At 42.5% G+C, this 15,250-nt stretch overlaps 1 protein-coding gene across 3 annotated transcripts in view; it reads left to right on the top strand.

Annotated features, from left to right (window-relative positions):
- The window catches only part of EIF4E3 (eukaryotic translation initiation factor 4E family member 3), a 225,169-nt gene that overhangs the window by 21,260 nt on the left and 188,659 nt on the right, over positions 1-15,250 (top strand). For all 3 annotated transcript variants that reach the window (XM_045493555.1, XM_045493554.1, XM_045493557.1), the window contains exons 3-6: positions 4,097-4,191; positions 5,827-5,887; positions 8,446-8,512; positions 11,917-12,072. In XM_045493555.1, coding sequence (XP_045349511.1) covers positions 4,097-4,191; positions 5,827-5,887; positions 8,446-8,512; positions 11,917-12,072 — 379 coding nt within the window. The remainder of the gene's footprint in view (positions 1-4,096; positions 4,192-5,826; positions 5,888-8,445; positions 8,513-11,916; positions 12,073-15,250) is intronic.

The following is a 15,250-nucleotide window of genomic DNA, read 5'->3' as shown; positions in this document are numbered from 1 at the left end:
CACCCGGTTGCCTGTCACAGCATGGCATTGTTTTCTTCTCTAGTATTTTCAAGTATATTGTCTTTTTCTATTCTTGAGAACATTCCAGTAGAAACTCAAGGAGGAAATGTGTCAGTTTTTCTGATAGTGAATGATGATCTGTTTGGCAGACGACGGTCAGGTGGCTCCAATCAGAACTGGAGGATTAGGGATTCATCAAGTGGTCACTACTGTCTAGTGAGTCTAACCACATCTTGCTTCCTTACTTTAGGCAGATCACAAACCTTTGACTTCACCCTGAATCATTAGATTATCCAATGAAATAGCTGTTATCTGCTCATTATGTGGAGAATGAGGTTGGGTTTCAGGGTCCCCATGAACTGTGAAGGTGATCCTGAGGACCATGGTCCTAAATCCAGGTAGACTTGCTTGGATTTTCACCTCCACTGATGAGCCTACCTCCATTCAAGGAAGGTGCCAGAATGATGCTTGAGAACGTACCCACCAAAGCGCAGACTGCAAGGGCAAGTCTGGCCCTCATATATGCAGTTCTGTTCCCCCAAGGACTCATCACGGTGCCCTGCCCCTCACTGGTGTCTGCAAATGTTGAGCAAACGAATGATACCTGACTCTTCTGCCTGTCCTTATCCTTGAGTGATCATTCAGGCTTTTGGAAGAAGCACTTAAGCACTGTACAGAAACATTGTGCTTACGTCTGCTTCAACCTACTATTTGCAGGCCGCTTACAATTAATGATGAGAGTTATAAGAATCCTAAAAGCCATTTGGCTTTTGAAATCTATTTGCAAGTTTCTATCTGTAGTAAAATTTAGGTGCTTGAACAAAAATAAAAATGTGTTACAGAGAGTATCATCATGAGTTCTCAAGCTTCCAGTGAAATAGCTCTTTTACTTCTGTGGGTAGGGTGGTGTAAGGAGCTGGGCAGTGCTGGATTCCTTCCTCAAGCTATTTCACCATCATGCATACAGTCGTCTCCCCTTGTCCAACAGGAAGACATTCCGAGGCCTCCTGTGGATGCCTAAAACACTGCCTTGTGCTGAAGCTTACATATACAAAGATTTTTTTTTTTCCTGTGCAAGCATACCTATGATAAAGATGAGTTTATAATTAGGCACAGTAAGAGATTAACAGCAGCGATGATGAAATAGAACAATTATATACACTATAATAAAAGTTACCCGAATGTGGTCTTTCCCTGTCTCTCAGAATATTGTCCAGTAGTCAGCCTTCTTGTGATGATGTGAGATGATGAAATGCCCACATGGTAAGGTGAATGACAAAGGCCTGTGACATAGCCACTAAGCTACTATGGAGACCTTCTGCTCTTATGTCAGAAGGAAGACCATCTACTTCTGGACCACAGTTTACCAAGGATAACTTAACAAATATTCCACACATTGGATAAGGTTTGCAACAAGGAAACAGACCAGTTTAGTGCCGCAGATTTTAAACGGGGCTCTTTTCAATGGCATCACCAGATGTTTTTCTCCTGTTTTGTGTTCACACACAAACTTGTAAATATGTGCCTTGACAAGTACCTTAAGTCAGAATTCAGTCTATTGCTGTAACTTCTTGGGCTGTAGTCTCCTGTCAGATGTGCCAAGACTAAAAAAAATCAGCTGTCTGGTTTAAAAGAGAAACTTTTACAGCTACAAACCTTAGCACGATCCTTCGAGTGTTTTCTTTCTGGATGAGGAGACTATTGTGTTGTTCTTTTCAAGGTGCTTCAGACACTCAGTGAAATGCCAGGATACGAGAACTTTGGAGGGGGGGGCGGCAAGGGCAGGTGCTTTGTTTTGGGTGCCCCGTTAGGAGACATGAAGGTTAACAGCACCAAAGTCCTCTTAGTAAAGGAGGGATTTTTATTTTAGCATAATTTGATCCATAAACTCTACACAGGTCACTGCCACATCATCGCACAAGTCCCAGACTAGAGCTAACCAGCATACTCAATGTGGTTAAGGGCATTTCCTGGCAGGAAGATATCTCTAGCAGGCATCCCTCATTCTGTGACTCCTTGACCTGGTCTGTGGCTTCCAGGATTGGAGAAGGATGTGTCTAAAACATATAGTAACGTTTTCAAAGGAAATAGCATAGTATTTAAGAGCACACATTTTGGGGGCACTAGGTGTCTCAGGCAGTTAAGCCAGGTCATCATCTCGGGGTTCCTGAGTTTTGAGTCCCGCATCCGGCTCTGCACTGACAGCTCGGGGCCTGCTTCAGATTCTGTGTGTGTGTCTCTCTCTGCCCCTTTCCCACTCGTGCTCTCGCTCGTTCTCTCTCTCTCTCTCTCTCTCAAAAATAAATATTAAAATATTCTTGAAAAAAAAAAGACACGTTTTGCAATCTAACTGTGGGGTTTCAAATTCCACCTCTATCTGTTCACTTTCACACCCCAGACAGATATTGGAGCATTGTTACCATCTCCACCGGTAGCAAACCATTATAGGGCGAACACCTCCATAAGGACAGATACCTGTTTGGGGGCCTGCTGTTGTTACCACTGACCTATTTTCAGCTCTTCCCTATGTAGCACCACTTTTGTATAAGGATCAAGATATTCGTAATAAATCTACTGCCAAGTAGTTTTCTCTTCTCTTTTTTTGTCAGGTGGTTTTCTGAATTAAATTTTATCTTCCATTTCATTGCAGGTGCTCTTGCCATTAATTTGGCTTTAACTTTTACACCGACAGGCTTGAACACCTCATAAGGAGTATCATCCAGCCTACATAAAAATTTCATTTACTGATATTACCCCATTGAAAAGGCCCCAGGATTTATTTTTCTAGTTGTTCTGTTAATTGTGCTTTCCTCACATCTACTAGGAAACCCAGCCAATCCCCCTTTACTGACCTCACCACACAGAGTGATAACTCTTGTTTGCATAGTAATTCTACACACAGAGTAGATGATGTAGTGGTACTATGGCCTGTTCCAAACGGTCTGAGAAGGGTTTTCTTATTTTAAGCCTAATCCTCGTCCCAATCCTAGTGGCCGTACTAAACAGCGACTCTGGAACAGATTCGTCTCCGTGCCTGCATTTCCTTATGTGGAAAACAAGAATAATAATTGGGCCCCTAAATGAGGTTTTCAGTAGGATAGATTCCACGCGTATGTAAAAGTTCATGGGCCAAAGCCTGGTGCTCTCGCTGCTACTCTTACTACTGTTAGTATTATTCTGTTATTTTTATATAATCTGCTTTTGTCTACTAGCCGCCCTGTGTCTTAGTTAGTTCCAGCTACTATAATAGAATACTACAGACTGTTTGGCTTAAACAGTGGTAGACACTGGTTTCTCTCAGTTCTGAAGGCTAGAAGTCCAAGCTCAGGGTGCCTACGGGGTTGAGTTCTGGTTTGCAGCCAGCCATCGTCTTGTTCTATCTTCACACCATGGAAAGAGGGCTTGCTTTTCCTGTCAGGACACTGATCTCGTTGTGGGAGCTCCATCCTTCTGACCTAATTACCTCCCAAAGACCACCCTTCCTGAGCCCATCCCATTGGAGGTTAGGGTTTCCATATATGAATTTGGGGAGGACAGGAACATGGAGTTCTATGTTTTGGGCAACTTGTTGCTTTAGTACCCGAGCTGTTCCCTGTTCATTCTAGGACAGAAAGGAAAGGAGACAGTACATAAGGTGATCCCTCTCTGCCTCCTCTTCTATAGCTATCGCCTAATCCAGAGTGGAACAGTCTCCTTTGGGGCTTAGAAAGAAGGCGGGTCTGTGTTATAAGGAAATACGGTTCAGTACATGGATTCAGCACTACAGTCTTTGTTAGATGCCATCGACCTGCCAGGAAAGTCATTAGCAAGGTCCTTGCTCAGTTATATGTGGAGATACGTTGCATAGGAATGTTTGTTTAATAACCATAGCTTCCTGAAGCATAGAATTTGGTCTGACATCAGCAAGGAACGTTCTTTAATGCTATGTTACATTTTCTAGTAGGGAACTAGAAAGAATACTGAAAAGAAAATCTATTTTGAATGGTTAAGACTTAATGAGAATCTGGTTTTTTTTTCTTTAATGCATTAATTTTATAATCTAGTGGCATTGTAAATCAATACTGGGTATATTAAACAAAGTGTTTTTCTTTTGAAGATATTCTGGAGTGTGTACAATAATATCCCTCCTGTGACTAGCCTGCCTTTGAGATGTAGTTATCATTTAATGAGAGGAGAGAGGCGACCACTTTGGTAAGTGTCTAACTTGTAATTTGAGGTTAAGGTGGGAGGGAAGTGGTCGTGAACCTCATAAAATATTTACCTCGTGCCAAATTGGAATGCCAAAGTAATTTTCTCCTGGTAATGATGGAAAGTAATTTTAGCTATTACTTAATTATGAAGGAAGCCTCTGCTCACGGTCTCCTTCACCTTGGGCTCCAGGATGATTCGTGTTCCCCACTGCACACCCCATTGTCGTCTCACCAAAAATAGGTCATCGTTAGCATGCAGAAGTTAGGGTGCAGCTCTTTGTGTGGAGTGCTGCTTCTTTTGGGTGTGTTCTTTCATTTGCTCATTAATGGCCTGGACAGTGGAGTGAAAAAGCCTAGAGGCTTTCGGGAGATGAGAGGAACAGATGGAGTATCCATGTCTGTTGTATGGTTGCTCCCCAGAGACCTATCTCACGTGGACCACATAAAGAGCGTCGTGATCCAGGCCATGGCCCGGGGTCTAGAGGAAGGTATCCTTCTTTAATAGCTTGGTGTCATGATGAGGTTGGCAGACAATAAGCCAGTTTGCTTAGGCTGGAGTCTCAATTAGTAATCCGTTCTTACATCACGTCCCTCCACTGTTCTGAGTTATTTACTCGTTAATAAAATGGAAGTAGGCCCTGGCTCATTTGGTAGCCAATGACAGAAGCCTAACGTGGGCCTAGATAGATAGATAGATAGATAGATAGATAGATAGATAGATAGAATTTGTCTTTGTCCCTGTAACTGAGCTGTCCACTGGTTAGGGCTGATTTCTGGCATATCTGAGTGCTCAAATGTTATTAGGAATCTGATGCTCTCCATCAGATTTATTATGCTTTCCTCTGGGTTGATTTAATTTTTCGGGCAGGTTTTCCACGTGTGGTGGCAAAATGGCTTTCCTGAGTTCCAGGCTTACGCCTTACGTGTTGAATCACTGTCAGCCTTCGCCAGACCCATTAACATGCCAAGGCTGGCTCTCCTTGGCTCACCGTGGGCCCTCTTTTACATCCCTGGCCAGTGACTGGGACTAGGAAGAGGCAGTTATTCTCCTAAGCAGACCTGGGTCATAAGCCCTCTTTTGAGGCTAGGATGTGGAATCAACCCTGTTCGAATGGGTCTGATATAAAGTAGGGGACAAGTAGCTCCTTAAAGGGAAATTGGGGTACTTTTCCCAGAAGAGCAAGCAGATACTAAACAGGAAAACATAGGAGATGCCCACCACGGGGGCCAAGTGTCCTATTAGGCATACGGTACGAGGTTGATATAAAATCAGACGAGACAATATCATGAATGTGGCTCTGAAACATAAAGGTGTTTTCATATGGAAAGCCCTGTATTAATTGGTCTGTCCCCAGATAGTGTAGGGAACATCTCATCTCCGCCTCCTTCAGGGTGAGAAACAGGTGTCCCATCACCACCCCTGCCCTTGTGGCCCCTGAATCCCACTTTCTTCCCTCCCTGTCTCCACTCTGTTCCTTTCTCTTTCATCTGCTTCCTTGTCCGGTGAAAGGATGGAGGGAGAGTTTATTGAAGAATGTTCTATTGTTTGTTGTTTTTAATGTCACCTGTTGTTGAACTAAATGCATGTAATTCCTTAATCCTTGAGTATAAATTTAAACCTTGGTCTCTGATCCAGGGAAGAGGAGAGTAATGCCAAGGGCGGTGTCTGGAAGATGAAAGTCCCCAAGGACAGCACGGTAGGTTAATTCTGACCCTTTTCTAGAACTGGCTATGGTTGCGATTGTTGTTGACTGCATATGGTGAGCATCTTGGGCTTTTTAGACAGTCCACCTGGTAGTCTCAGAACAGGACTGGGGGTGAGAAATTCTGTTCTGACCTTGGCGATTTTCTGCCTCACGGTGTCACCTTGAAAATGTAGTATCGTGTTTCTCTAGAGGGATGATGTGGTAGTGTGACTGTATCGTAAAGTCTGAAGAGCCACATACCCACAAACCTCCCAGAAAGGCTGACTGTGGCGGTCATTTCCCCACCAGCCATAACTAACGTGTGGAAGTTGGTGTACATAGTGAGAAGCAGGATCCCGCCCACCAAGGGCTCACTCGTCCTTCCTCCCCTGATGTTGGTGCAGAGGCAGGAGATGCTTGGAAGGCCAAGTGTCCTACCATTCTTGGGGGTTTTGTGAGAGGCTGTCCCTAGCCTCCCTGAGGGGCTGATGAAAGCCTGGTTGGTGGGACGCTTGTTTCTAGCGGCCAAGCCTCAGAAACCGAGATTTTCTAGGAATGGGCTCGCATTCATCATGCAGACTGAAAATGAACACGCAAACCTATTCTTAAGCTTTGGGAAACCAAAACACTTCTTTGAAAATGGATGAAAGGGCACAAGCTACCCAAGTCACCTTTTCATGGTTTCTTTTATGTGGATAAGCTCAAAGAACTGCAGTGTCTCCAAAGACCCATAGGTTTGAGTCATTTCCCTAGAAGCACAAACCTAAAGATATGACCGGATTTATTTGTGAATGATGCAAGCTGTCGCCAAGATGCGCAGCTCCAGGATTTGCCTGGTGTTTGGCTTTCCTAAAAAATGTCAGCGGAGCGAACAACCAGGCCAGGCCTGTGAAGCTCCTCTTGCCCCCCTTTCGAAGGAGGGAACGCAGAGAATGGAAGAGAATGAGAGAATGTAAGTTGTTTTTCATTTCGGCGAGAACACCTTTTCCTTCTCAGGTTCTTTATTTACCCACACCAGGCTTTGAGTTATGGTAGAAACAGTCGTGATGTCAGTGTGTGCTAAATGGTAGCTGTTGTGCACCTTGGCCCTTCCTCTCCCTGGCCATGTGCAGTCACAGATAATAACATGTTCACATTTGTACAAGTGTCCTCATGCCAAGAACCTCACGCGCTTTGAATTGTGGAGGAGTGGGAGTGTGGTGGGCCAGCCTTGTCTGACGTGCCAGCGAGGGCAGGGAACTTCCCCTCGCCCCTGGCTTCCTTGCGACACCCTCAGCTTCATCACCAACAGTGTAAGACACTGCACGTGGGATAGGTGGGGAATGGAGAAGATGATTTTGAGAAGGGAGCATCTAGGAAAGGGAAAATAAAATCCTCCTTGACAGTGAAAGGTCACAGTGCTTAATTACTATCCTCTTGGTTAAAAATTCAGCGAGCATGCTTTCAGCTTCTTAGAACATAGTAATAAACACTATTATTAATAGTTAATATGTAGCGAGCACCTGGCATAGAGCAAGCCTGCAGCTATTTGCTGAACGAAACTTAACTGTTAGGTTCTGTTGCTGCAGTCACAGTGCTAAGCCCTTTGAATGCATCTGTTGACTAATTTCATGGTCACAACAGCCCTGGGAGGCCAGCCCGTTGTTATTCCCCCCTTCGCCTAAGGAAACTGAGACTCCCCGGGGTTCCTCACTTCCCCCGTTACAGACGCTGCAACCTGTCAGGATTCAAACCCAGTCCTGAGAGAGCTCAGAGCCTGTGAACTCTGGCAAGGACGATAAATAGGACCAAGAACTTTTCAAAGGGGAGTAACTGGAAGCAATTCTAGGCCTCCAGTTACCTGTGAGTGCACGCTGGGTGCTGACTGGATGGCCTTAGGAGATCTTGGGTGGAAGGGGCTCCAGGTCTGTCACTTGTAGGAGGTGGATGGGCACACGTACTGATCCTTCCAGGGATATGCATAAACAGTTGGTCTCCAGTGGATGGAAGTCTGCAAGTCTCTAGTATTCCCTAAGCCGGAAATTTCCTTAAGTGCTCATCACTTGGGTCGCTTTTTAAGTACCTTATAAACTGCAAGAAAAACAGAGGAAAGGAAGGGTTTGGGAGAGAAGGATTTTACTAATAGCATTCAGCTGTAGTCAGGTGATCCATTTTGAATCAATGAAAGGTAAAGGAATTGAACATTATACGCTTGAAAACATTCTTCCCCCACCCCCCATTCTTTTGAACTTCATACTGGGTTTTACTAGAGATTGGCTTTGTGGCTTTGGACACAAAGGCTTTGGACACAACTTTGGACCTCTCGTATGTCTCTGTGTAAGGTTATCTGTAAAACAATACAGTATGTGCCAATAATGGGAGTGTTGACACCTGTGATCTGGGGATGTCTGTGGGCTCCAAAAATGGGCATGAAAAGTGCATATGAAGCTGAAGAAAATGTGACTTGTTTAGCTCCTGGAGATACTTGTCTAAAAATATCTATGTTGTTATTGGTCTTTTTTTTTGTTTTTTTTTTTTTTGTTTGTTTTCTTTTGGTTTTGTTTGTTGTTTTTATTCTTTTCCCATGCCAGTCCACAGTTTGGAAAGAATTGTTGTTAGCGACAATCGGGGAACAGTTCACAGACTGTGCCGCTGCAGGTAAAGAAGCCCGCACCATCGTTCCCCCGCTCATGTGTGCTTGGCTTGTGCTTGTCCCTCGGAGAGGTTTGTTTTTGTGTGTTTGGCTTTTGACATGTTTCAAAGTTGTTTACTGTGTAACTGTGAAGTTTCTTAGGTTTTTTTCATGTGATCATGGCATTTCGTGATGTGTGTATGTATGTATGTGTGCATTTTGACATGTGTGTGTTACATGTATACATATGTGTGTATGCATATATTTTTTCCCACATAGCTCATCTTAATAGTATCCATGAACATCTGTCCAAAGTAAATAGCAGAAAGAAAAGAAAATTTGGTATCGTTTGGCTCTTAACACAATTTGGGGGAGGATTCTTATTCCAGTTCTTCCGGGGGGGAAGTGCCTTTGAGGTCTAGCGGGGTTTACAGTTAGTCAGGCACAGCCCTTTCTGTCCTCCTTAGTTTTGTCTCCCTTCCTCCTGTCCCTCTTGTGGTCCCCTGCCTGAACAGACTTAACAAAGGCCAGGCAAGGATGTGCCCACCATTATTATAATTGAAGCTGAAATATAAGGTCTAGAGGCATTTTCAAATATTGAGTGAATTTCTCCAAGCCTCCATAAGCCCATTTTTATTTTGCTCTTTTTTTTTTTTTTTTTTTTTTTTTTAATCATGAAAACACTGGAAGAGGAGAATTGAATTGTTTGTTTCAAGTTTGGTTTTCTTCCTGGCTAGTTCCTTCAGAATGCTCCTGAGGTAATATTTAGAATAACAATTTACCTGCTCAGCTTTCAGGTAAAAAAACCTTTTTTTAGGTAAATTAGTACTGATTAATTAGTCCTCAGATGTCTTAGTTGGTACTGTCTTCAGGCCCGTCCCCTGTCCCCAGGCCACACCAGTGTCATGGCTAGTTTCAAATTCATCTACTAGCAGTCTCAATAATTCTCCTTTTGTTTTGCTTCCTTATTACACCAGTTTTCATTCCCTTAAGACAAAACCTGGGTTAGGATGAAATTGTCTTAAAAGTACAGGTTCCTTCTGTTTTAACAGGGAGTCATTAGCAGCTTCACAATATGAAGCCAAAAATGCGTCCTGGGTATAATTATAAACACATAAATCCCTGGGAGAGGAAGTTTCCTGTGCAAATTATTCCTGTTTCCAGAACCAGGGAAAATAGTCTAAGTAATAATAAACAGCCAGGATTGAGTAAAGAAGGCCTGTTGTTCCGCGGTTGACTTAGGAAGCGAGTCCACTATTAACTGTCCGTTAAGCATTAGCTCTTCTATTAAGCTGGCTCTGCCCCTGAAGCAAGTCGGCCAGTCTCTCTGGGCCTCCCTTCCCCCACCTTTAAACAGCGGCTCCTCCTAGCTGTCATGGTGCCGGTACCCTAAAATAATTAGGGTTTTGCTGGCCGATTCTACTTATGAATATTACACATCCGCTGATGGATCTGCCTTTGCGTAAGAGTTGCAGCCTTTTACCACGCCGCTTCTGAAAGTGCTATGCTAGTAGGATCCACGTAGTTACCGACAGCCAAGCCAAACCGAAATCCTGACGCCTCAGCAGAGTCACCATCCATCAGTCACAGAACCCTCCGGCCAACAGTGTAGAAGTAGGCCCTACCCAAAGACCAGACAATGTTGATGTTTCCTACACAGCTGACCTTGTGTCTCCGTGGCCCTTCTTGGAAATGGTCAACTACGCATAGGGTTTCTCTCTTTACTTGGTGATTTTCTGTTCACATAGAAGTTTTAACAGTGAGTTTTAGCAAGTATACGTTGGAGGTGTAAGTTTTTTTTAAAAAATGAGAAACCTGAACTAAAACAACATTTTTGGTGCAATAATAAGTTTCTGTTGGCCAAGGAATGGCCACCATCAGGTCCTATTTGTTTTTTCGGAAATTCTGGGTGAAATGTGACATATATGCAGCAAAATACACAAATTGTAATGTGTACAGCTTGATATATATTCATGAAGTAAACAGGTTCCTGTAACTGCATTCTCAGGGAGCAAGCAGAACATCACTTACCCCCAGAATCCTTCCTTGCCCTCCCTTCCCCCAAAGGTGGCCACCCGATCTGGCTTCTGATACCATAGGCTGATTTTGCCTGTTTTCAAACATTTATATAAATGGCATCATTTAGTGTCAAGTTATACACATTTAGCCAGGATCACTGCAGGGAGGGAGGAAAGGAAAGGAAGGAGGAAACAAAGGAATTATTTTACTAAAGATGAATTCCTTTAGTAAATTGAACATGCCCTCACTTAAATTGTATTAAATACTAGAATGTTTTAACCCCCAGAAGACAGCTGGAAAAATTGATGGTATAAATATTTAGATATATGGATTTAGAGCAAATTAGGCCAGTTAGACAAAGCATATTATTCAAGGCAAAATTTCCTAATTTTGATAATGCTCATCTTTCGCATTTTACTTATAGATGTTGAGCATGCAAGTAGAGAGAGCTGACCGTGTTTCATTAATATGCCAGGAGCATGCAAACCAGGAGTCAAAACTCTTTACTCCTGTCATTTTCCTGTAAATTAACATACAGTAAGTGGCTGCAGGGGTGCATATTATGGTACGACAAAGCCTTACTTCCCCAGCCACCATTTTCAAATATCCACAAAGTGGACCCCAGTCCAGAATTTAGTTAAATAAAAGACCTACATTAATCAGCGTAGATGAGTGCTTTAATGTCCATTTACGGAAGCCCCAGAATAGCAGAGCCAAACTCCGAAGATATTTACTCTTACTTTATATACAACACTAACAGATGGCCATTGGTTCTGTAGCCCAGAGTTCAAAACCCGAAGGGGGATGGCCAGGGAAAAGCACTGGAGAGCAGAAAGAATGAAAAGGAAAGGAGCAGACAAGCAAACCACAAAAAAACAGAATGAGCCACTTGGAACACACAGTTTGGGGCCAGTTAGTATTGGGGCAAATAGCGCTCACCGCCCCACAATCTCTGAACGCTTGGCAGGCAGTCAGGAGAAATACTTGCTGTTTTTAACAAAGACAGTCAAGCATCGAGGAAAAGTTCATTTGAGTTCACTTGGCTTTCATAGGATAGAGCGTTATGCAACCCATTTTAGAAAAAGTCTCATCAAAACAGACTAAGAAATCAGTCAAAAAGCTTTGGTAACATGTTAAAAAGGATAAATTACTTATCTGGAAAATTCGTTTGGCTGGAACATGATGTTTATCTAAGTTCCTGGATAAATGTGATGTGACTGTTTCAGCTTTTGTCCACTAACTTGCTTTTTGTCCAACATTTCCCCTTAGAAACAATATTTATTATGAGTTCTCTTGTGTCACCTTTTTATTATCGAGTCCATAATTTGCAGCTAACATGATAAGTGCTTAAAAAACAATGTAGACAGACTTGACATTATCACTCATTTCTTTTTTCCCTGCCTTCCCTCAGATGATGAAGTAATAGGAGTCAGTGTCAGTGTCCGGGACCGGGAAGATGTCGTCCAAGTCTGGAATGTAAATGCGTCTTTAGTGGGCGAAGCAACCGTTTTAGAAAAGATCTATGAACTTCTGCCCCACATATCTTTTAAAGCAGTATTTTATAAACGTAAGTGCTTCATTTTCAGTTATTACTTTCTAGCTTATTCTGTCATACTTTTAAAGATCGAGACTGTGTTGCAAATGAGATGGAGGTAGAATCACTCAAAATTCTATAATCCAGAAAATAATTCAATAAAATACACGTGTTTTGTTTAAAAAAAAAAGTTTAGTCTCAGAAATTAAAATGAGATTTTATTATCATCTAAACACATGAATCAGAAAAGGTGATACATATTGTATTTATTTCAGAAATTTAAGCCTGATCTTGAATTTGTCATTCTCAGGAAAAAAATTACCTTCTATTTGAAGCAACAATAACAAAAATGTTATTATATGAGCTGGCAGGTAGATATTCAATCATCCCTTCATAAACAGGAATTTATAATGTATAACATCTGTATTTGTGGAGGAACTTGTTCTGAGCGCGGGGATGATTGAATGTTCTACTGAAATGCTAATACTTCCTCATTACGGAAGACTATGACACAGAACGAAAGAGAATTCACGCACAGTGGTGAAATGTTAACAGTATGAATAGGTGTGTGGACCCATTGTTTCCATCATGATTCATGTTCATTGCTTTTGTGTGCTCTTTTGAAAAAGTCATCTTTTTCATAATGAAAACACCCCTGTGCTTATTAAACCAATGTTTGGTAGATCAAACTGCAGGTTACACTTTTAACAGTGAGTTAGAGAAACGTACTGATAGCCCTACACATACATATGATAAATTCCTACTTCCCAAACTACCCCAAGAGCCGATGACCCAATTTTTTAAACTCTGGTATTTCATGGACTCTAAGATGCCCTTGACTATGGTGTCATTTTACTATTCGTAAGAAGGAAAAATAAAAGGCTCCCTATTAAACAATGACATTGTATTGATTCCAGGGGTCTTGAGATGTGGGGTGGGGAGTGGGGAGTGCATCTCAGTTTTGCTGAGATATACTCCATTACTGTTTCCCAACCCCTTGCCAAAAAGGAGGGGAAAAATCAAATGCTCTTTGGAGATTGTCTTAGTATGATAGAGGTTATTAAAACAAAGACCTCCCTCGTAGGAATCCTACGTTCCCAGACCAAATGATTTAGATTTTAAGCAACAAGACTGACCTGTTTCTGTCAATATTCAGGAGGTGCTCAGCTTCTGAATTTTAAATGAAAGTTTAAATAAAAGAGATAGAAAGATGGCCCTGCCGAAGTTGATTGTTGGCTGTGCAGTGTGGAAATTGCACATTTGCAGATGCAATTTTCCATCCTTAGGGCACATTAATTGTATTTTCAATCCAGATATTAATTGAAAGGTCACCAGGGGTCTTTTCTGGTTTTTCTCCTTCACAAGCCTGTCTGGAAGAAGTGTGTTTCATGGCCATTTATAAATGGGGCTACAGCATTCTTTACCACCTTTGAAGCAACTCCACATTTGACTCAGAAGAGGAGAGAAGCAGTTTGGAATCATTAAGTCAGGCACTCTGAATTTTTGTCCCCCCTTCAACGGTGTGACCTTGAGCAAGTCACATCTTCCCGTCTTTTCGCTTTCTCACCAAAATATCGAGGAGGTTCGTCTTAAATGATCTCCAAGGTTCCTTCTACTTCAAAATTCTCTCATTAAATTTCCAAGTAACATGGTTAGCAGCAGGTCCAAGATGATAGGAGTATATCATTAGAAAATTAAGCCACAGGGTGGTTAGGCTAGTTTTTAGGGCAGTGGTAATAATCAGGTAAGACTGAACAAGGATGAGTCACAACTTAGTTGTTATGATGGCTTGAGGGGCGGGGGGGGGGGGGGAGGGGAAGCCAAATCTGGGGGGAAAGTTGCAACATGGCCAGTTGAATCGAGTTGAATAGATGCCCTAAAGATAGATGCCATTGTGAAGTTTGTGAGTAATGCAGAACTGGCTAGGGTCTCTGTAGAAATCCATATTTTAATGGCATAAATTAACATTTAAAGACTCAAAGATTATTCAAATAAAAATTTGAATTGGAAAAAACAAGCAATTCTCTTTATTTTATATAAAGCAGGCAGTCCTTTACTCAGTAGGGTTATTATATACCACGTGCTGCAGAATTGATTTGGAAAAATGAGGTTTATGCAGAAATCTTATTCACAGCATGATGGAGAACAGTCGTAGGGTGAGCTAAGTTAGAAATGGCCAACTCTCTGCTTTTATTCTGTCTTGTTAATAGGATCCTGGTGTAAGTATTCACAAGTGTACGAAAGCCAGGTGACATGGCAGGTTTTCCATGTGGAAAGAACCCAAGCATATTCGGTCAAGACCTCCGGCAGGGGAGATGAGAACTGGGCCATTGTTAAGTCATACATGATTTGGATACAGAGTAATTATTTGACTGAGAAACTCACAGTGTACAGAGACCCTTCCCCCGCCCAATCCCCCCCCCCCAGTTCTACCCTCCCCCACACCAATTCTGTCACCTTCTTTAGGGCAGCTGAATGATATCTTTTTGATGTGAGAATTATTTAGAGCAGAGGTTGGCAAACCATGAACCTTATGCCAAATCTGCCCCCTCCTTGCCTTCTTTTTTGTAAGGGCTGCAGCTAAGAATGGTTTTCACATTTTTACATGGTTGGAAAAAATTAAAAGAAGAACGACATTCTGTAACACAAGAAAACTGTATGAAATTCAAATTGCAGTGTCCGTATATAGACGAAGTGTACTGGCACCTAGCAGGGCCTCTTTGTGCCCACGTGGTCTGTGGCTCCTCCAGTGCTGGCAGTGGCACAGTTAATTGTTGGGACAGACACCGGATGGCCCGCAGAGCATAAAACGTTTATTCTCTGCCCCCTTCCAGAACAAGTCCTCTGACTCCTGATTTCAAGAATTCTCTATTCTCTTGCCACCAAGGCTAACCTAAGGCTGAAAGAACTTGTGTCTCTCAGAACTCGCCCAGTTCTGAATGTTCCATTCTGCTGTCTCCATGGCCCATCACACTTGCATTATTCTGGTATCTCAGCTATGCCTACCCCAGAATGGTCCCTCACACTCAGAGCAATAAAAATCTCTGGATAGTCCGTATCTCTTGATTTATCCCTTGGAGCCCAGCAACCCTGAGAGGTCTGTTGGCTTTGCCACTTGACCCAGCATCACTGTGTATTTTAGTGCAGATCAGACCCCGTTTGCTTCAGTACCGGCCTGAAAAACTGTTTTAAAAAGAAAAAAATAAAATAA

The sequence above is a fragment of the Leopardus geoffroyi genome, chromosome A2 (genome assembly GCF_018350155.1).
Source record: "Leopardus geoffroyi isolate Oge1 chromosome A2, O.geoffroyi_Oge1_pat1.0, whole genome shotgun sequence".
Lineage (NCBI taxonomy): Eukaryota > Metazoa > Chordata > Mammalia > Carnivora > Felidae > Leopardus > Leopardus geoffroyi.
The sequence above is the reverse complement of the archived record's forward strand: the minus strand, read 5'-3'. Positions and strand labels throughout refer to the sequence as shown.